Source organism: Cydia strobilella, chromosome 25 (genome assembly GCF_947568885.1).
Source record: "Cydia strobilella chromosome 25, ilCydStro3.1, whole genome shotgun sequence".
Taxonomy (NCBI): domain Eukaryota; kingdom Metazoa; phylum Arthropoda; class Insecta; order Lepidoptera; family Tortricidae; genus Cydia; species Cydia strobilella.
The window spans coordinates 9,389,030-9,411,936 of record NC_086065.1 but is presented as its reverse complement, the minus strand read 5'-3'; the positions used below and the strand labels follow the sequence as shown (position 1 = coordinate 9,411,936).

At 39.8% G+C, this 22,907-nt stretch overlaps 2 protein-coding genes across 2 annotated transcripts in view; both read right to left on the bottom strand.

Moving 5' to 3' along the window:
- LOC134752769 (protein ERGIC-53) overlaps positions 1–22,907 on the bottom strand; it is a 182,043-nt gene that overhangs the window by 5,022 nt on the left and 154,114 nt on the right. The window lies entirely within an intron of this gene.
- The window catches only part of LOC134752641 (polypeptide N-acetylgalactosaminyltransferase 1-like), a 50,748-nt gene that overhangs the window by 24,623 nt on the left and 3,218 nt on the right, over positions 1–22,907 (bottom strand). Inside the window, exons 2-15 of the mRNA XM_063688311.1 lie at positions 21,019–21,121; positions 20,203–20,300; positions 19,441–19,600; positions 12,266–12,479; positions 8,049–8,140; positions 7,410–7,537; positions 6,505–6,600; positions 5,765–5,844; positions 5,283–5,419; positions 4,781–4,954; positions 3,306–3,393; positions 2,446–2,614; positions 2,051–2,105; positions 243–423 (exon numbers count right to left, since the gene is read on the bottom strand). Of these exons, the coding sequence (XP_063544381.1) occupies positions 243–423; positions 2,051–2,105; positions 2,446–2,614; positions 3,306–3,393; positions 4,781–4,954; positions 5,283–5,419; positions 5,765–5,844; positions 6,505–6,600; positions 7,410–7,537; positions 8,049–8,140; positions 12,266–12,479; positions 19,441–19,600; positions 20,203–20,300; positions 21,019–21,121 (1,775 nt within the window). The remainder of the gene's footprint in view (positions 1–242; positions 424–2,050; positions 2,106–2,445; positions 2,615–3,305; positions 3,394–4,780; positions 4,955–5,282; positions 5,420–5,764; positions 5,845–6,504; positions 6,601–7,409; positions 7,538–8,048; positions 8,141–12,265; positions 12,480–19,440; positions 19,601–20,202; positions 20,301–21,018; positions 21,122–22,907) is intronic.

Sequence of the window (22,907 nt, the reverse complement as noted above, 5' to 3'; positions counted from 1 at the left end):
TAATTTTTTACCGGGAACAAGACCAGTGACGCGTCGAAACGTCGGAAATAATCAGTGAATAATAATTGAATTGAGTAGAGTTGTATGGTGAACGAAATAAATTCGCGACGGGTCTACCATTACAAATGATGATTTAACATGTGTATCGACAAACATGATATCATTGATATCCCAAATCCCAACACTTGTGCAATAAACCTCACTCTTGTGCTTCACTCGTATAATCACGTTTGGCGTCAGACCTTCTGTTTCTTCTTGCTGCGGCGGCGGCGCTTGACGTGCGGGACGCGGGGAGAGGGAGACGGCCGCGCCCCGTCCCGCTCCCACGCACCCGCCCCCTGCCCCGACCCCGCCCCCGACCCCGCCACCGCCCCCGCCCCGCCCTCCTCCGCGGACACGGACAGGAGCGAGCGGGACTTGCGGCTGTTACGACAAACTATAATGTTAACAATCGACTTTGCTTGTGCAATACTGATTATATGGAATATATGATTAAATTACTTCAAACTGTCATTTTTTTAGCGACTTGAAGCCCTCTCTTTATGAGAATTATGAGCTATCAACTGATCATGTAAGAAATGTCCAACCACACTACGACTGTTGGTCCAAAGTAGAACATATGGTACATTTTTACTTTGTTACAGAAAAAAATACAAGACCAAAATGTTCAGAAAACACTCTTATCATACCATCTTTGAAAATTCTTGAAATTAGCTTTGAAACACTGTTTAGTATTAATTAAAAACTATTTTTATGTAACTATTTAAAAACACAAATAAAACACAAGACGACAAATATCACAATTCACTAATAGTACAGCGGCCAGATGGCCTAAAACACCATTCGATGTAACTGGACAGTATACTACCGACAAGTATAATATAGAGGATATTCACAGTCATTGTATATACATCATCATCATCATCATGTCAGCCGATAGACGTCCACTGCTGGACATAGGCCTCCCCCAAGGCTCGCCACTCCGACCGATCCTGTGCCGCACGCAACCACCGAATTCCCGCGACCTTCACCAGGTCGTCGCTCCATCTCGTTGGAGGCCTACCGGCAGTTCGTCTTCCGGTACGCGGACGCCACTCCAGAACCTTGTATATACATGTATATACATTTTGGACTAATCCATTCAGCCATATTCAATTCAGAGCAGTTCAAAGTCAACTCTGAATTGTGAAATTTTTGATCATTTTCTAATAATTTGTGTGACCAACTAGTGAAAATGTTAGAGTATGTTATATATTTGTAATCTACTCACAAAGCCCTTTCATTTAGTACCCCACATGGTATGTTTAAAAGAAAAAAGTTAAAAACTTTGTACTGCCGATTTTGTGACGTCACAGTTATCCCCCACACTCTTAGAAAGTGACAAGTTGTTATTTCGTACTCAGTAGAGTCTACCGAACACCACGATACCACTTGTCGGTAGTATACTGTACAGTCACACCGAATGGTGTTTTAGGCCATCTGGCCGCTGTACTATAAGTCGTTTTGAATCTAGAGCAGTTGAAAGTCAACTTTGAATTGTGAACTTTAAGGACGTTTTCTAATAATTTGTTAAACCAAATATGGAAAATGTCGTCAGGTGACAACCAAAACTCAGTAATTACTACCACAAGTTAATAACCATAGTGAACCATATTAATCCACCACCACCACCTCCAGGTCTGTTTCTTAAGTATGTTAAGTACATTTGTACTTCAAATCCATTTGTATCTGTCACTGTTTGTGTTCTAAATAAACTAAAAAAAAATACCTAAATAAAGTTATTTTTTTAAACTTTCACAATTTCTTCACATTATTAAATTGTAAAACGGGAATTAATCGCGTATTTAAGTTTTAACGTCGGAGGTAAATCTTAATAAATAAATACTTAAATACGCGATTAAGTCCCGTTTTACAATTTAATAAGGTTGATTTTTGTTTAATATTTTTTTTGTAATTAGTGAGTTTTGAATGTCACCTGACGATGTTACAGTGTGTTATATTTGCATATATGAAACGATATACTATTTATTTCTGTTCTATTGACACTTACCGCTGTCTCTTTATTTTGCTAAGACGCTGCTCTAGCTCTGCAGGCAGTACTCCGGCTGCAACGAAAACAAGTATATAAATACACACATACACGTGCATACTTCTATATTTATACAAGGTAAGGAGGCTTCTAACGAAGATTTTTTAAAGTAACTATCCTAAATTCTAGTCACCGAAAGTCCCGTCTCATCGAAAGCATTCGACACGGTAATATCTGTTAAAATGTATAAATAATCTCTCGTTTTTACAGCTACTCGCATAAAAAGTTTTAAAACGCATTAAGCACCTGAAATAACATCAAAAAACATTTGTTCGAATAAAGTTTTAATGATTATTAGAAAAATAGTATAAGGAGTGCCACAGGGTCCTCTACTAGAACCGACACTATACACTTACGATGTGAATCCTCTCCATCATAATCGAACGTCCATCTCTGGTCGGGCGTGTCGTCGAGCGCACACGGCCGCGCTCGCGCGTCGTCGCCGGCGCGGGCGCCGCGCGCGTCCACGCACAGCCCGCTGTCCGCGTGCTGCAGCTGCCCGGTGGCGGCCAAGTGGCGCCATCGCTATACAACAAACAGTTCATTACTACACACCCAGGACATATGCAATAAGTATAAAGACGAGAGCGAAATGAGGCAATTTAACGCGAGCTAACTTGGCGGGGATTTGGATAGCACAGACAGTGCAAGTGTAATTCTAAACGTCAAACTTCTATGAAATTATAATAAAACTTTTCAAAATAACACTTTCACAGTCGGTGCTGTCAAAATTGCTGGTCTAACTCTATTACTATATGTGTGTTGGCACTGACTTGGCATCACATCAGTTGCTCGAACAACAAAAATATAATATAGGGACAATATTTTTTTATACCCCCTTGGAAGCCTGTTTTTTCCCTTGTTGCCCTTTCAGGTCAGATGGCAGTCGCTTTCGTAAATATTAGAGCTCCAATTCTTGGGATTAAGTTAACAAAATTAACCCAGACTTATTTAAAAAGCCATGGCAATAACTATAAAATTTGAATTTAACAACAGCCCATGCCATATAACAGTTTCCTTGTGTTGTGAATGTTTCCTTTGAAAAAAAAAAAACAATTTTATGCCAAACATACCTAAAATCATTTAGAAAAAGGACTGATACGCTTCAAACTGCTGGATCGATTTCTATAAAACATAGCTAAGAACCATCGCAAGAAAATTTTGCGTCGGGGATTAAAATAGGCAAACTGAAGGAGATGATGTAAGATATAATTACCATTTTGTTGTTAGCAGCTTTGTCCCGGCAGGTCACCATCACGACAACCCGCGCCGCGCTCTCGTCCTCCCCCGACAGGTGCGCGTCCCTGCGAGCACACACAGGGGGTCAACTAGTCTACTGATGCTGTCCCCCTCCCCCTCCTCAGCTTCCTCTGCTGCCGGCACCTTCCCTGGGTGATACTGATATCGCTCTTTGGACTGTCAGCTGACGTTTGGGCTGACAGCTTTTGGACTGTCTTGAATATTACAGTGACGAAGTATCAATCTAAACGTCATATTTTCATACAAGTTTAACACTAATGTTGACATTGTCACACTGTTATTGCAAATACCATGCAGAGTTAGCTTGGTCCGACTCTAACATAAATGTCAAGAAAATTACACAGGAAACAAAGGAAATTTTCAGTTTGAAAATGGAATTTTCTATTTCTTTAATATCATGTTTCCTGAAAAAATATCCTGAAACTTCAGAGAATTTTTCGATATTTTGAATGACTAATTCCACGCAGACGAAGTAGCGGGCAGATGCTATAGTTAGTACAATGATTATTGAGGTGCCTGATGACTAAAATATACAATAGTGACAGGTGCGACAACTACGACTATTCTACTATATATATGTATATGTGATCGTTAGTGTATTTGTCAGTCACAGACAGACAAACTCACGCGAATAGCGACTTGATCGCGCGCAGTAACCTCTTTCTGAAACTGCAAAGTTTATAGTGCTCACGGCCATGGCTAAACGCAGCCACTACTGCACAGATATAGTTTACAGAGTGACTTTTTAAAGAGGGGCCTATTGCATAATAAAATACAAGCTAATACTATAAGCGCCACTTGCACCATCTCACTAAACCGGGGTTAACCGATGAAAACGTTAACCCAGTGTCAAATTGTACTGGTAACTACGGTAACTCCAGGTTTAACCGGTTAACGTCGGGCTAGTGAATGGTACAAGTGGCTTTTAGTGATTTTGTACGGAAAATCACTATTAGTATTAGCTTGTATTTTATTATGCTGACGTATCCTTAGATCCAAAGCCTGAACATATGCAATAGGCCCCAGGAAATTAGAAGAAAATAAAATGTATGGCAAATAGTTCAAAGGCGCGTTGTCTTCACAGACAATTTTACTGCAATATAATTGAGATCAACTATTTTAATTACTCTTCTTAACATGGAACTTTAAAAATTCGGGACGGGCTACTTTTTTATAGTACACAATTCCTTCAGTCTCTAAAAATTATTCTACTTACTGTTCAGTCGATTCTCTGAAAATATCGATAGGAAATAAATTACTATTACTAGTATTGTCAGGAACGGAACGCCGCCGAGTAAAGGATCGGCCACACCGCTACTCAAAATACGGTGACGGTACGGAATGCACTCCTAACTCACCGTACTCACGTACCGTCACCGTATTTTGAACAGCGCTGTGGCCGTTCCTTACGACAAAGACAGTAAAACTAACCTCATAAACTGTATTTCAGCGCATCGCTCCTCGTCTCTCAGCTGCCCCGCGAGTGACAGAGACAGGAACTGGGTGTCGGTCAGCTGTGCGTGACAAGGATAGAAGCCGAGCGGCGTGGCCTCTCCCTCGCGTTGCATCGTGTCAAGGCAGAGGTTCGTTGCCATGTTAGAAACCCTAAAAAAAAAACACTTTAAATGGGAGTATTACCTAGTATTTTTTATATACGTGACAGCTGTCATCTGCATACAATTTATAACCTAAAAATGCAAAATTTCGCAAAATTGTATTGAGATGGCATGCGTTACCCTACCCAAGCTGTTTGAAAAATACTACCTATAGGTAAATTGTACGAGCCGAGGTACCGAGAATTAAAAAAATTTGAACGCCAGCCTAAACGACCTCGCCTACCACGCCCTCTTAAATCTCACTCGGCCGGCAATGCGAGATATGCGAGGCCGTTTATTAACACGAGGCTAGCGATGAACAATAATACCCAGCTCACCTGCCGAAAGCCTGCGAGTCCCGCACGGGCACATACTTCTCCTGGTACACGTTGTCGAGGAACCATTGAAAGCTCTTGCAATGGAGTTTCTCTCGAAGTATTTTGCGATGGGTTACGTCGCCGATTTTTGGATTTTTCTGTTGATAAGCAACAAATATTATTAAGAAATTAATAACTGGTAATATGTATTACAAAGTATAGTAGTAGTAAGCCAAAACGCCCATTTTAGCCTGTATTTCTCTGATACTCTGAAAACATTATACCTAGATTATTTTTCGAGGATTCGGGAAACACATAAGTACATAAACAATATTTTTCAAGTAGGATAGCAAAATATTCGTCTCTAAGCCACGCTCACAAGAATATATATTATCTGGTGTATGAATGATTCATATGTTTTTTAACGTAGACAAGAAATCGTTTTTATAGTTTCCTGTGTGTGTGTGTGTGTTCGGGCGATGTATGAACGGCAAGATACTCACGCGTAGATCGGGCCGGTGCAGGTAGAACAGTTCTGCGTAATCATCCATCCACACTTCGGCCATACGCGCTGTGTTGATTCCTGTTAAAACACGCTATAATATAGGATCATACGTAAAATATACACTAATTATAAGTACACACTAATTGCAAAGCACAAAACAATAAAAAGTTTATAAGGAACAGATAAAAAAGTAATGTGATAACCAGGCATCGTAAACTGCGAGCGAAATCCATTGAAATGACGTATGACAACCAGTTACAACCCTAGTACTTCAATAATAAATAAATAAATAAAATCATTTATTTCGACCAACTTAGGATCATATCACATTACATTGCCTGGTGATAACTTTTGCCATTCTATGGTTTCTTTTATGCTTTATCATGGAGTGCAAGTCTGCCAATGCCTGCTCTCTTGGCCATGTGAGTTACGAGTTACTCGTATGTACTAAAACCCTGTACAAATAAGGCGATTTTAAAGAGCGCGTACTAGTGTAAAATACTCCATCTGAACAGGGTCAAAATTTTGGAGGTCATCTCTGAAGAAGAGCATTATTTTTAAAAACAATTATTTGTTATTAAGTTACAAAATTATTTATGAATTTAGGTATCATACGGATGGAACGTACGGAACACGTGCCCGACACGGGATTGAAGGGAGCACGGCAGCGTCTCGAGCACGCCGCCGCCTGCAACGGGCCCGTGTCAGTGAGGGGGGGGGGGGGGGGGGGGCGCTTACCGTGCGTGTCGCTGTTGGCCGGGAGACCGTAAGGATGGAAGGCGCGGAACACGTGCCCGACACGGGAACAAGGGATCGTTTCTAGGGTGCCGCCGCCTGAAATTATAATGTTTAACAAGTGCGCTTTAGCCCTTGGTCTCGGGTTCTTCCGTGCTGTACGGAAAAAGTCCAATTATAAGAGAATACGACGTTGTCGCATCGCATAATACGCTATCGTGCGTTAGGCTACGCGCGCACTGCGGTGCGGCGAGTTGCTGTGCGTTTTTAAAAACGCAAAGGAAAAAAACCCGTGTGTGTCCAGTACGCGCACAGCGGTGATATATCCGCACGTTTTGCCATTCTAGTCCCAACTCAAGTTAAGAACGGACGTTGAAAATTGACTACTACGCTAGGCGACGACATGACCGCGCAGCATCGTGTCGCGAGAACAACTGCGTCACTGGATGGCTGCCGGCCGGTGTCCGCACAGATTTTATTCCGCAGTGCGCGGATTTATTGAATAGTCCATAGGATGCAGAAAATTCGTGCGGCGCCGCACCGCAACCAATCTGCAGCAAACCACAGATTTTCATCCGCATACAGATTATTTTCCGCAATGCGCGCACTTCAAGGAGGTTGCATACTGCACAGATTTTGCGGAAAAAAAACGCACGGCAGAAATACGCAGTGCGCGCGTAGCCTTAGACACTATAGTTACACACACTTTTATTAGTTTTTAAACACACATTTTTAAACACAACGGTGCGGAACCGCAGTGACGTGCCATAAATGTCACGATTTTATCGCATGCCCTCCAAGTGTAATTGTAAAGCCTACAGCACGACACTGCGATTCCGTTCCCTCGCCGGTTTTTGAGCAGCGGTGTGACCGAACCTTCAATCAGTAAAGAACAGGACTAGACTCACACTGCCAGATGCGGAAGCTCATCTCCAGGTTCTCCCCGCCCCAGCCGGCCATCTGTTCGTCGTACGCTCCCAGCTCCCAGTAGTATTCCCGGCGGATCGCAAACAGACCGCCCGCCATGGTTGGGGACCTGAAATATTGTGATGTCGAATAATCGTCCGACATTTTTCCGTTTTGAGGATACGGACGGATTACGTCAGTGAAAGTAAAATATGTTAATATATTTTACAGTACATATGGTGCTACTTTCTCGCACTAGTGCGTCAAATAGCACTTTTCGTGCATATGTCGAAAGTTTAAAGGGCCATATGTACTGTAAAACGTTGTACGATACACGTGCGAATAGGTAATTCGCAACTCGTGTCGATTTAAAACACTCCCTGCGGTCGTGTTTTAATTTATCGCCACTCGTTTAGAATTTCCTCTTTTCCGCACTTGTATCGTAAATAACTATGAGTCTCCCAGGTGATTTATAAAGTTAATATTCCCTTTTCGGGCACAAATGCTTCCGTACGAGTATGTACAACTGTCCGACTTTTCTCCTCTACGATTCCCTTAAAATTTTATGATGTTTTTTTTCATAATGCTGGAGCCGCGAGCTTTACAGATCACAGAACCATTAGTTATGTAGGGTCACTGACCAGGTCGGGGCGATGTCGGATCCTCGCCGTCTCTTCTCCCGCTCGGGCACGTCGATCCACGTGAAGTGCCCCACGAACGTGAACCCGCCGACCTGCGCACATCTCATTTATTGCAATTTCCTCATAAAGGCTTTTACATGGTACGAGTTCATGCTACGACAGAAAAATTAACCATTAAAAATAATCATTTTCAATCATTAATTTTTGCTTCTAAACGGACACATTTAAACAAAGGCGAGGCACTTCAAAGTGCGATAATTGTATATTCAATGCGTGAAACTCGAATCATGAAAATAACCCTTATCCTGTTAAGGATCAAATGTAGTTTATAGTACTTATATAGGGCTTGGACTGATTTTGGGCCCGATTTATTAGAAACTAGCTTTTGCCCGCGACTTCGTTTGCGCGGACTTACTAACAGCAGCTAAAGCAAGCATAACGCCTGGAATTTTTTTTATAGCAATTATTCAATTTGAGCATATTTTGCACACAAATAAGCAGACACTTCATTAATTATCTCAATTCCACCCCGCTTTTTACTTTGTTAAGGGATGATTTTCGGGATAAAAACTATCCTATGGCCTTCTCAGGGACTCAACCTATCTTTATGCCATTTTTCATCTAAATCGATTCAGCGGTTTAAGCGTGAAGAGGGAACACACAGACAGACAGACATACAGACAGACAGACTTTCGCATTTATAATATTAAGTATGGAAGTATGGATAACCAAATAAACAAACCAACTGATCGATCAAAATACAAGTTTTAGCGCAAACAATCTAAATAGTAATAATTAGGTACCGCACCCACTACAGGAAATGACTAAGTGTTAATGACACTACCTTTACACTAGATGAACTACCACTACCACCAAACCAAACCAATAGTACAATATAGTAAACACACACAACAGAGAGGGTATACAAAATTAACCTCTTGCAATGTCATCTAATATTTGACAAATGTCTTAAAGTAAAACTTGTTTCTGTAATAATATTGTCTTCGGTTACCGCGATAGTTACTCATGAAATAAAACTATGAAAACGGATTATATCGCGTATATTGAATTTATAATACATCCCGACGTTTCGAACCCTTTACAGCGTTCGTCACCCGTTGATCACGAACGCTGTAAAGGGTTCGAAACGTCGGGATTAGAGTTGTGCCGTTCCCGGTAACATTCCCCATTTTGTATGGGGAATGTTACCGAGCGAGAAATTTCCCCATACAAAATGGGGAATGTTACCGGGAACGGCACAACTCTAGTCGGGATGTATTATAAATTCAATATATACGCGATATAATCCGTTTTCATAGTTGTTTCTGTAATGTCAAATATTGGGCATAAGATTATTAATTTGTAGTTGTAAATTTTGTATATGCCTTCTGTTAGTGGATAAAGTAAATGTTTAAGAAAATTTTAGAGGAAACTGTGTAGTGTTGAAAAAGAACTTTGAAAACATAGAAACTTTCAGTTTAAAGTAAGTCGAGTAGGACAGAAGGATATTCAGGATACATATGTATATAAACTAACACTGGTGATAAATGTTTTGATCTTGTACAGATCGTATTTATGCTGCTGCTTATTATGTAGAACTCGTTGCTTGAACCACTTTATTTATCTCAGAACTGAGCATGCTAAAGGGGGCCACTGACTATCAGTCCGCCGGACGATATCGGCCTGTCAGTTAGAACAAAAATTTGACAGTTCCGAACAACTGACAGGCCGATATCGTCCGGCGAACTGATAGTCAGTGGGCCCCTTAAGAAACAAATTCTTAAAGTAGGTATCTATGTATATTTTATGTATTTTTAATAATCTTGTTATGTGTAGTCAATAAACTCTACACGCGTCTAGCACAATGAGGAATGTTAAGATCGCCATCACCAAAATGCATTATTACCACTACGTAAATTTCTGAACAAGTAAAATAATCAACTCCTGACTTCTGTGCATATATTGGCAGAAGGTTTTTATTATTAACCATTGGTACAGTATTTTGCTTCCCCTTGACCTCCTAACATGCTTTATAAATACACATTAGTATAATTTTCGCATTAAGTCCAATATACGCTCATGGACAAATGTAGAGGAATGCAAAAAAAAGTTTAACTACTAATTTTGAAATTAATCCAGTTATTAAACCTTTATTTGCGTTCTTCTAAATTTGTCCATGACTATTATTTAGGTATATAAGCACTTCCTTGTACGGATTTATCGCAATAGCATAAAATAACCGAAGATAGTGGATCTCAGATATCAATATCATCATGAATACCATCACAAATTCGTGATCAGTTATTCTATGACCCATAAGCAGCTCTTAATGTAAAGCCACTTACTACTTGCTTTAATCCTTAATGTTAGCCTTGTCAGTTATATTGTTCCATACCACGTTAAGTTAGTAAAGCGTCTTCCACGTTTCTGCTTTCCCATGCACACCATTGGGTGGTACTCCCTCCTCAGCACTATCATACACTATTCCGATGCGCAATATTTTCGTAAACTAGCATGCTCTCATTCATTTTAGTATGCCATTCTCTGCTGATGTTTTACCGATGTATTCTTGCATTTTCATGCTTTTTCACATGCCCCACCTAAACCCGTTATTTGTCAGCAAGGCATCTCTTTTTGTCGCATACCACACTCGAATAGGGTCTTTCCAGTTCTCGACTGGAACGTACCACCATCAGAACTTATATTGTAAGTAAGTTACTGTTAGTAGGTGAGACATATTTGGTTTCTTCGCCGCATGGCACACCTCTGAGTGTTCGCATGCCACACCTGAATAGGGTCTTCCCCGTCGAGATGGAACGTGGTCTGGTCGACCACGTCGATGACTGGCGTGGGCACTGCATCTCGCTTGTGGCGGATGCGCTGCAGCAGCGGCCGCAGCCAATCACTCTCAGCTTCGCAATGCGCGTCCAGGAAGACAAGCACGTCTCCTCGCGCTGCTCTCGCGCCCGTCACGCGGGCTCTCATCAGACCCTGCCTGAGATAGGTACAGCTTTTTACCGACGGTGGGCTATATTATGTCTAAGTTACTATTATAAAAAATTCGAGATGGGCAAATAAATGGGTAAACTTTTGACAATGCATCTAAAATGTTTCACGAAAATCTTAGTTACTTGTATTAGCTTAAGCCCAGACGCACCAATTGCCTCAAATATAATTTAACCAGGTGTGTTGATGTGGTTAGTCTAGCGGCGGGGCTGTCGATCGGCTTTGGAAGACAAGCACATTTCCGTGTGTCCATTTCTGACACCACCGACGACCTCATCAAATCCTGCATGGGATACGTACACATCCTAGACCATGTGATAATAATACCTATGACTGCTGGTAGCAGACGCTACGCGGGTGAGCATTTGTAGTTATTGAAAATCGTTAATTTTTCCGGAAAATTCACGTTTCACCTAAAAAGCTAAAAGCTTTTAATTTTTTACTATTTTGACCACCTGGATTGAATACCTACTACAGTATTTAAATTATCCAATAGTAAAAGGACATTTTTTATTGGCACCAAGATTTGAAACCACTACGATAGAAAAAACACAAAAACAAAATTCGCACAAAACACAAACTTTCCCAGCATAGTACCAATGAAAGAACACACAGCAGTAAAGAATGACAACAGTGAGAGAGACATATATGTATATAAAGTAGTGTGCGTGTATGGTGTGTAAGTAGGTACTACCCTAACCATAGTGCTAATTAATCGTCATTAATATAAATAAAGAAAACAAAATAATTGAAAGTGCAATGATAAATTATAATAATATGAGATCCTACCGACTGCGCCAGTGCCATACAAAAACCAAACTCGCGTTTATCGAGCGATAACGACAAGGCGATATCAGTCTTTCTAAAAATAGTGCTAAAACGGTGATTGCGTATCACGTCATATATCCCCCCCCCCCCCCTTCGCCCCATTTATTACAGCCTCCTAGAAAGGTCACATAGAAACTAGAAAGGTAGCTAAAATAGCGCTCTTAAGAAACAGAATAAAATCAACTACAAGTAGCCGGATAGCAGTACTTCTATATATATATCAAAGTGCAGAAGGAACGATCTAGTCAAACGTGTCGTAAAAAAAAAACAATAGTGCAATTATTGTAAAACAGTGAACATCACATCTATTTCACACAAGTGTCGCTAGTGGGTTTAAGCATACAAGTGCAGAAACAGAAACCAAACACACAAAACCCGCCAACCTGAAACATGGCGGGGTCCTGCACGCTATAGAGGAAGTCCTTGTGTTCGACCACGTCTATAATGGGCATGACGACGGCCGTCGGCGCGTCCTTGATCCTCTGCAGCATGGGGCGCATCCAGTCCGTGACGCCCTCGCAGTGGGCGTCGAGGAAGATGAGGACGTCGCCGCTGGCATAGCGGGCGCCGGCCAGGCGAGCGCGCGTCAGGCCTATCCTGGAGCAAGTACGGACGTTGGTCGATAGGTGGCGTAGGCGACCATTGTAGTTGGGAGGAGGGTGGCGTACTCGTATTTACGTATCTGATGAGCCTTATTGAACCTTTCCATTTGCTTATTTGTGATGTTGGGGAAACTATAGACTGAAGATTATTTAAAACATGACGTTCATTTGAAGAACCTAATGGAATCTTATCATTGGCGTAGCGGGTAACACGAATAACTAACATGTCATTGATTCGTGATCATAATCAATGACACAAGTACCGCTATCCGACAACAGATGTCGTTGCAATCAACCATTATTGTTTATTTTTAAAACTATTCCGAACGCTCTGCCGTTATCTGAGAATGTATGTAAACACTATTGTTATAGTTCATATGTTGTTTCAGCGCTATTTCACACTGCTGATAAAGAAAACACCGTTCTATTCTATCGCATGTTTATGGTAAGTGAATGGCAACTGATTTTGTAGTGTGACCCTTAAGCTAGAGACACGCTTATCCCACGTACGCAACGTATGCAATGCATTATGAAATCTGAACCCTGAGATTTGTATGCTTAGAAACATACTTCTCATACGCAACGCAACGCATGACGAGTATGTTTCTAACCATACAAAATTCAGAGTTCAGATTGTCATAATGCATTGCATTGCGTACGTGGGATAAGTGTGTCCCTGCCTTTAAACAAGAGGAATGACACTATCAAATAGAGTCGCTCACCAAGTGTTTTTAAAATAATGTAAATATGGCTACAGAAACATAATGAGAGCTGCGGCCGCACCTATGAAATGACGAACAATCACTCCTCTGTCAAAAGTAACCGACTGGGAAGTGGGAAGAGAGAGAGAATAGAAAGAGAAAGAATTTGATGTTGAATTAGTGTGTTTTGATGAATAAAGTAACAGCAATGAAGATAATTCAAAGGAAGAGCGGCATTGTGTTCTTGAAGCACGGACAATAGATCAATACATAATATAATAAAAATAAAGTGTTCAAAGAAACTGAATCGTGTCATGTCAATAATGAACGATATAAGGCATTCTAAATACTAACGCAACAATTTAATTATCAAATCAGCAATGTAATTACCATTATTTTATCGTCAGTGCATAATAGTTTAGTATCTGTTAAGTGTAAGTTTGACATTGTTATAAATTTAATTGATTTATTAATCGATTGCTTATTCAAATGGTTTTTAAATTGTGTATTGTTATTGTATAATTATAATCAATTGTTATTTTCCACTTGACGATCATAATATAAATTCGTATAGATTAGTGTAAAAATAATTTATATTGTAATTTAATATTATGAAATAAATAAATCTAAATCTAAATCTATATTTTATCTTGCATTTTATACCTCAATCCGATGACAATGTCACTCGAATATTCTTGGTTTTTAAATTTTAGTGGGAATTGTCTTAGGATGTAGGTTGCACTTATTAAGGCCGTTCCATCGGTTTGCCGCTGTCTCTGTCACATTTCGCAAGAAAGAACGGGAAAGATCATGCGCGCCAAGTGTCAATTTTGATCAAATTTTGTCGATTTTTATTTATTTTAAAAACGTTACCCTACAATATCGAAATTCGAAAGCTATGAAATTACTATTTAAGTTGATTGTTTTTTCTTATTTTTTTGTTTATAGTATCACATAATAAATAACCGAGTAAAGTTGGATTAAAAGTCCGAGTTAGAGGTTACTTTGGGAATTAATTGTATCGAGCAAAATGTTATAATTCGTGTATCGGAAGCTATGATATTAAAGATAATATAGTCAAGAACTACATATATTTTTTCCACGCGTACGAATATTAACGCCTCTTAGAAAAACATGATCATATAAGGAGATTTTTCGCCTTCTGGCTCAGGGAACCGCCTTAATGTAAAAACAATAACTTCTTTTTTGTATTATATGCCTGTCTGTTTTATTCCCCAATAAAGAAAATAAATAAATAAATGAAAACGAAGCGCAAAAACGTAGACGCTGAGTATGTCATCAGCATTTCGTCCAGATTTATTCCCACAAGCGATCATAATAATATTTAAACCGAAAAGCAAATTTCGCTTTTCGAAATGTTATCCTGATGTACTGTACACTTTTTGTCACACTTGTTATTACAAAAAAAACGACGTATAAATTGCTTTGCCCGTAATACAAGCGCAAAAACGTTAATATATGCACGAATACAGGCGGTTTTCTTCAATGTGGCAATAATCACTTGACATTTTAGTACTGAAAATTCACTGTACAAGTGTACAGTCGACGTCATAGATATACTTACATTTTTCGCCTTGTTACAAAGGATTAATGTGCAAAAGTGTAAACATATATCTTTGACATTTATTCATTCATTCATTTATTCCTTTATAAAACATAGTCACATCGCCTGTATATTTTTGTGTAAAGCACTATTACTAACAATTATTTAATCTTATGGCAAATGCGTAAGGTTCACCGATAATCAGTTAGGAGACTTGTTGCTTTAGTACTTTTCAAACAGCTTGCGTACGTAAGAACCTTAGATCTCGCAAAATTGTAATGAGATGACATCAGAATTATAGTTCGAAAAAATAATGTACAGCGAATCATTAATGTCTAGTGACAATTGTCAAATTGATACCAGAAGCAAACACATTTTTTACCGAAACAGGAAACTTCACAAGATCCCCAGCCCTGTATTCGAACGTGTTAATCTTGATCGTGTCGATCAGAGGCACGAGGACCGAGTTCGGGCTGTGTTTGATCCTATGCAGCAGCGGCCGGAGCCAGTCGGTGACGCCCTCGCAGTGGGAATCCAGGAAGACGAGCACGTCGCCGGCGGCGGCGCCCGCGCCGGCGTAGCGGGCTCTTGTTAACCCTAACCTGGACAAGTTCAGCTATTCGTCCATAGGTGGCGATGTAATCAAACTAGTTGATGGTCTACTATTTAAGAGTGTAAGTATTAGTCACTTCAAATTTTAAACAGAACATGAATGAAATTGAAATCAGACAGATAAATGTTGCATCTCGTAGCATTGCCTCGGGCAGGTTAGTCCTATCCTATACTGTATAAGTTATGGTATTTGACGATAGGTGGCGATAGGTGGTGGTGGTTAATTAATTTTAAGTTTTGTTGTACTTACTAACACTATATGGATCAAAATGATTCGAAATAAATAATTGAATTGAATACAGAAATAAAATAAAAGAGCGAGAGCGTTGGAGCGTTGAAATTAATCTGAATAATTTTATTATGCATTTCGACTTTCATCCGATGTAGTGCATAATTGTTTTCCTTTGTATTTTCTCGGAAACGTTCGTATTTGTCATGCCGCTTCAGTCAACGTCAGTACTTTTTGTACCGAGACTAACTGAAATAGCAAGCTGCAAGACACGTTCGTACGTTTCCGTGAAAATACGAATGAAAACAATTATGCACTACATCTGCAACCGTACACAGTTACAGATGTAGTGCATAAATAATTGTTTTCTTGTTGCTCAAATAGTTCTATTTGAGCAAATGTAACATTATAAATAATGTCTTATCCACATTGTTTTGATTACATTCAGTGTCAAAGTTTACAACATTTGGAAACAGATGGCACTTCAATAAAAAAAAACATTATGTTATTATTAGGTTTAAACAGAGTTTCAACTCTAAAACGTTCTATGTTTATAAATTTAATGAGACACGGTAATGCATGTAGTCGAAATATAAAATATACATAATTATAAGGAAAGATCGATCGACCGACGAAATACGATACGGAAATACAGATTTAAATGAGACACACCTGATGAAATAATTAAGTAGATTCTACCCTACCAAACTACCCACAAACAATAAACTCCAGTCGAAATCACCTGAAACGTATATTGGTCGATGGGGTTATACGCGAGAGTGTTAATTTCTATCATGTCGATGTTAGGCACAAGCACAGAGTTCGGGCTCTGCTTGAGCCTGTAGAGGAGGGGCCGGATCCAGTCCGCGTCGCCCTCGCAGTGCGCGTCCAGGAAGACGAGCGCGTCGCCGCGGGACACGCCGGCGCCGGCGTGGCGCGCGCGCGTCAACCCCAACCTGTGGCAGGGCGGCTACTTGACGATAGGTGGCGCTAATGTTAAACAACGGACACATACTAATACTTTCACGATCCTTACACATTGTGATTCACTCAAATGAGCCATAATCGATTTTTTTAATACCGTTTAAAATATCAAGAAAATAAATGTGAGTTCTATCGATGATAATTTTTCTTTTGTCATTTGTTAGTGCTATTTTGTATCAGGATAGCTATTTTTTACTACTCCTGCGCTGACTTGCCTTAGGACGGTATTCCATCTGTCCAATATCTTGGTCCAATGTGTATTGCGTCTCACTTTCTCACTAAGCAAAATGTGTAAGGGTGCAACAAGACAGGTCGCTAAAATCAACGTGAAAATCGTAAAAAAATGAAAAGAGGAATAGAAATAAAATAAAATAGTTACAGACATTGCTAAAACAAGAAATATTGTTATACTGTGTAGAAATACTGTTGAAATCATTTTGGTATTATTTGATGAGAAATAACAATAATTTCTTTATCCAAAGACAGTGCTGTGTGTAATAAATAGGTAGGTATATCGTGGCCGCTACATCGAGATTACTAATCATTAAAAAAACGTAAATTAATTTGTAATCGAGTGTTGCAATGTTTAGTATAAATTTCAAATGATTAATATAAAAAAATATACATATATGACCAGGTAAATGAGAGTTCAAGTACTAACATTTAAATGTAGATGGACCCACTAAAATGATCGACACCCAACCGAAACCCTAACTACAGGAAAACGTGGACCGAAGTCACTCGAGCCTTCACCTTGTAGTTTAAACGGCCGGCAGACATGTACCCCAAGGTGTCCTTCATTAAAACGTCGATGATGGGGACGAGGGCAGAGTTGGGGCTGTCCTTGATCCGTTGCCTCGCAGTGCGCGTCCAGGACCACGGCGCGTGCGCCCGCGTGCCGGGCTCGCGTTAGCCCCAACCTGGACAACTTCGGCTGTTCGACCATAGGTGGCGTTATACTCGCGAAATACTCGAGCGCATTTTGGGTACGTCAGCGCACCACTTACATAGTTGTAGAATGTAGGGAATTGAGGTTGGCGGAGATAATACTTATACGAGTATATCGAGTAAGAATTTTTAAAAGTTCGTAATACGCTATGCTACGCACGGTTAGTATGTGTGTTTTGTTTGTACGCGGATTATAAATATGAAATGTAACTACTGTATATAAGACAAAGCAAATGCAGACTACAAATAGCAAAAAAGTGTCCCAAAATAATAGGGCAGACAGTTTACAATAAGTTGCCAAAATAATGTAAAAATAATAAAAACTGAGACAAACATCAACACTTTCCGTCGCAAAGTTAAGCAGCTCCTAATACTTGACAAGACACTTTAATTATAGCGCCAAAGAATACTTAAATAATAATTATTAATGCATCCATTTGTACTAATATACTACTGATAATTAATTAATTATTATTCAAATAATGTATGTGTAATTGTAATTGGATTGTATTTTTAATGCTTTTTTCTATATTTGTAAAATGTAATTATTAGTTTACGATGTGTACCTAACGTACCTACTTTGACGATCTCACTATGTGTGCATATTTTTGTTTGGATTAATAATGAAAATGTTGTATCGCTATTGAGAAATAAATATATCTAAATCAAGGTAGAAGGTTCCAAATGGATAAAATTTTGCTGGGTACATGTAGTTATTTAAGTACCTAGTAGTATCGCTACTGCACGTTAGATGGCGTTGGAATCAAACAGAAACAAAACGAGCAGGTACGAATTTTGGTAAACTTTTCTTCGATGATGTGTGGTTCAAGACACTCGCAACCAAAGAATTAAATGTACTCTCTCTTCGTTCGAGCGCCAACATATCACGGGTGTAACTTCAACTCCATTGTCTATAGTTATTCTAGTTCGTTGGTTACCTGTCAGGGTGCCGCAGCACCCGTCAGGTAATCTCGTTCTGGTGTAATGCGCCAGTTTCCCTTGCAATGGGGAGTTGTCAACTAAGTTGGTTCCTATGGTTATTCTAGTTCGTTGGTTACCTGTCAGGGTGCCGCAGCACCCGTCAGGTAATCTTGTTCTGGTGTACTGCGCTAGTTTCCCTAGCAATGGGGAGTTGTCAACTAAGATGGTTCCTATGGTTATTCTAGTTCGTTGGTTACATGTCAGGGCGCCGCAGCACCCGTCAGGTAATCTTGTTCTGGTGTACTGCGCCAGTTTCCCTTGCAATGAGGAGTTGTCAACTAAGAAGGTTCCTATGGTTATTCTAGTTCGTTGGTTACCTGTCAGGGTGCCGCAGCACCCGTCAGGTAATCTCGTTTTGGTGTACTGCGCCAGTTTCCCTTGCAATGGGGAGTTGTCAAGTAAGTTGGTTCCTATGGTTATTCTAGTTCGTTAGTTACCTGTCAGAGTGCCGCAGCACCCGTCAGGTAATCTTGTTCTGGTGTACTGCGCCAGTTTACCTTGCAATGGGGAGTTGTCAACTAAGTTGGTTCCTATGGTTATTCTAGTTCGTTGGTTACCTGTCAGGGTGCCGCAGCACCCGTCAGGTAATCTTGTTCTGATGTACTGCGCCAGTTTCCCTTGCAATGGGGAGTTGTCAAGTAAGATGGTTCCTATGGTTATTCTAGTTCGCTGGTTACCTGTCAGGCAGCCGCAGCACGCGCACCATGTCGAGGGGGAGTCTTGTCCTGATGTACCGCGCCAGTTTCCCTTGCAATGGGGAGTTGTCAAGTAAGATGGTTCCTATGGTTATTCTAGTTCGTTGGTTACCTGTCAGGCAGCCGCAGCACGCGCACCATGTCGAGGGGGAGTCTTGTGCTGATGTACCGCGCCAGCTTCCCTTGCAATGGGGACTTGTCAAGTAAGATGGTTCCTATGGTTATTCTAGTTCGTTGGTTACCTGTCAGGCAGCCGCAGCACGCGCACCATGTCGAGGGGGAGTCTTGTCCTGATGTACCGCGCCAGTTTCCCGCGCAGCTCGGGGAGGGTGGAGTTGTCGTCTACCAAGATGATTTCCTTCAGGTACACGTGCTCGGAGTCCTCGGGTTGACCGGGGTAACCTCGACAATAAAACGTCAAATGATTAACGCGGCAGTCTTAAATGTCAACCAATAGCCTAAGTGGAAATAAAAAGTAGAATGCATTGACATTAAATATCCAGTATAATATCCAGTGTTATAAGGTGGGCCAAAATGGTTACTGAGTGGGACCCATGGAGCACCATAGACGGTGCAGGCCGGGGTTCAGGCAGACCAAAAAGGAGATGGCGGGACGACTTGGACGCATTCTACCCCAAATGGTGGGAAAATGTCGATGACAGGGTCGAGTGGAGAAAACGAGGGGAGGCCTTTGCCCAGCAGTGGGACACCAAAATAGGCTAATATAAAAAAAAAATAAGAGTTCGATGGTAGGTAAAAGTGTATAATTCGGGTGAAAGCCGAAAAATACCCATTTCAAATTTAAACTATCGTGAGACATATTAACTTAACTAACTTAGCGGTTTCAATCACGTATTTTTTTTTTATAAACGCTAAGTTAGTTAAATACCCATTACACCCTCGAATTGGCGCTTCCTTCATTATTTCGATCGCCAAAATATTGTGAATGCAATGGGTCCCTTTCATCCTTTGGTTAACAATCTAGTAATCCTACTATTAGGTACCTAGTTTCATGATGCGGCCGGTGCCGCGCTCGAGGTAGTCGGCGCGGCGATGCCACGGCTGGTCGCGCCGCGCCGTGTTCAGGACGCTCCATATCGTTCTGTAACAGAAAATAATGGTTGTTACTACGAGTATCACGTTGTACATTTTATACAAACTGGATTGCCACAAATGCCACAAAACTTATAGCGACAGGTTGGGTAAAATTTATTCATTTCTTGAATGCGGTACAATAAAGATGTAATAAAACAATTTTTGATCAGCACATCCTGCCTGAATAGGCATAGAAATAATAAGTACTACCTATAACTATGACTAGATTCTTATGACTTATCATGCAGCATGCAAAAATAATAAAGTTACGAACTTATTCTACATTATACTAAATCCGAATCTTCTGATGTAATTATCGATTTAAGCATCTATCTGATCTATAAACAACAAAAAAGGACGGCCGAGGTAGTCCATACATTTGGTCTAGAGCAATGCATAAATGGAGTTAATTTGCCGCTCGTCGCGCTGCCAGTCGCTTGCGTCCAAAAGGACCTATTTCCGGGCAAAACAATAGAAATATAGGAGTAGCCTTAGAAGGCTTTTTCTTACAGGGAACTTCTTAGTAATCTTAGTACTGCGTAAATGGGGCATTTTCTATGAATAGGGACCTTATTGTCGATGGCGCTTACGCCGCACAGCGTCGCGCGGCATTGTATTTATACTGGAGCAGAGTTTATAATGGCGTAAGCGCCATCGATAATAAGGTCCCTTTTTATAGAAAATACCACAAATATTAAACTTTTAAGATGAATACGAGTAGGTACCTAATGACGACAGAATATGGCTCGTTGTGGAAGATGATGATGACAGAAGTGGAAGGCAGTTCCGCGTCGTATGTGATACGCTCGCACGCTGGATTACGGAAATCTGCAAACAGAAAACCGTAAAGCATTAAGTCCGAGAGGCCGACATTTATACAATTTTCTTTGACTGTGCAAAAAATTTTTACAAATAAATGGTACCTTTGAATTTTCCTCAGTAACCCTATATGTAGAGTCAATAAATATATTGGGTCCTGAACGGGATTTACTCGTAAATATTGTACATACATGCAGCTTATTAAAGCATTCTGTTACATTGTCTGTATCAACACCGCAGTTACTTTTTGTACAACAACATTATCTGTACCTAGCATAGTGTTGCTCCACAAATGAAAAAATAAATAAATAAATTAATTAAAAATATATTTATTTTGCACACAAAGATGGGATTTGCAGATGGAGTATACATGAGGTCCAGGTTGCGCGCATACAGCGGTACATTTATAACAGTATGAACAGGGGTCCCCAAACTAGGCATTGCCTGTATCTTGGGCGACCAGTTAGTGAATTAAAAACTAGATTGAAAAAAAAGTATGTCTATGTCTAAAGGTGAAGATAGGTGCTAATGCTAATAACCTTAGCTACTAGGGATTTACGTTGGTCAGTCTGTCAGTCAAGTCTCTTAAGGCTAAGTGTCTATACCTATAGGTTAAATGTTAACTGTGATGTGGAATTGGATATACCTTCATTTCATATTTTTCATTTATTGCACAGTCATGATACATAAAATAAGGTGTTACAAATAAAGTAATGAAATTCATGACACCCTGTTAGGGCACAACAACAATGTTTAACTTACTATCTAATACCTATTAAAACATTTCATTATAATATATCTACCGTAATTTGTGTAAAGAAATAAAATAAGATAATTATAATCATCAAATAATAACATTGTAAAAGTGATAAAAGATAAAAAAATTAATAACATTCCGTACATTCCGATTTTGGCAATTGTAAAAGTAAAAGTAAAATAAAAAAAATTAAAAAAATTAATCATAATTTAAATTCAATGTCACAATAAATAAATTAAAGTATTTTAAATTCTTATTATAAGTATTTGCGCTATTTTACTTCGTCAGCTTTTCATCATTTAAAAATTCCTCAATTGAGTAATAGCATTTGTGAATTAACATGTCTTTTAATTTCGTTTTAAATAATTTGTCACTTGGTTCAAGTTTAATAGTGTCCGGAATTTTATTGAAAATTGAAATACAATTATATTGTGGCCCATTTTTGAAGATAGCCAAGTTAGATTTTGGTAGGAGTAATTTGTTTTTATATTGGCTTCTAGTTTTTGATGTTTCCGGTTTTATCGGGAATAGATCTGGGTGTTTTCGAACAAAGAGAGCCGCTTCCTTTATAAATATTGAAGGCAGCGTTAACAAATTAAGTTTAATAAAGTGGGGGCGGCAGCTATTAGGAATGTGAATATTTGCTAATATGCGGATACACTTCTTCTGCATGATGAAAAGTTGGCAAGAGTCTACGCCGGCTCCCCATAGGACCACACCATAACGGAGACTCGAGTAGATATACGCGTAATACACAGACAACGCAGATTCAAGGTTCGTGTTCGATTTAAGTACGCTTAGCGCGTATGTATATGTAGCTATTTTTGTTTTGGAAAAATATGTGCATTCAATATGGAAAATTACGCAAAACTCAGTGTAGGGGGGCGCCACTAGCACAAGCAGAGGGCCTACCGCGAAACACGAAAATAGAAAGTTCGTTATCTTACTCTCTATCACTCTTGCATATTGGAGCGATAGAGAGAAATTTGGATTTTCGCGTTTCGCGGTAGGCCCTTTGTACCTTGATGCATCAATGTC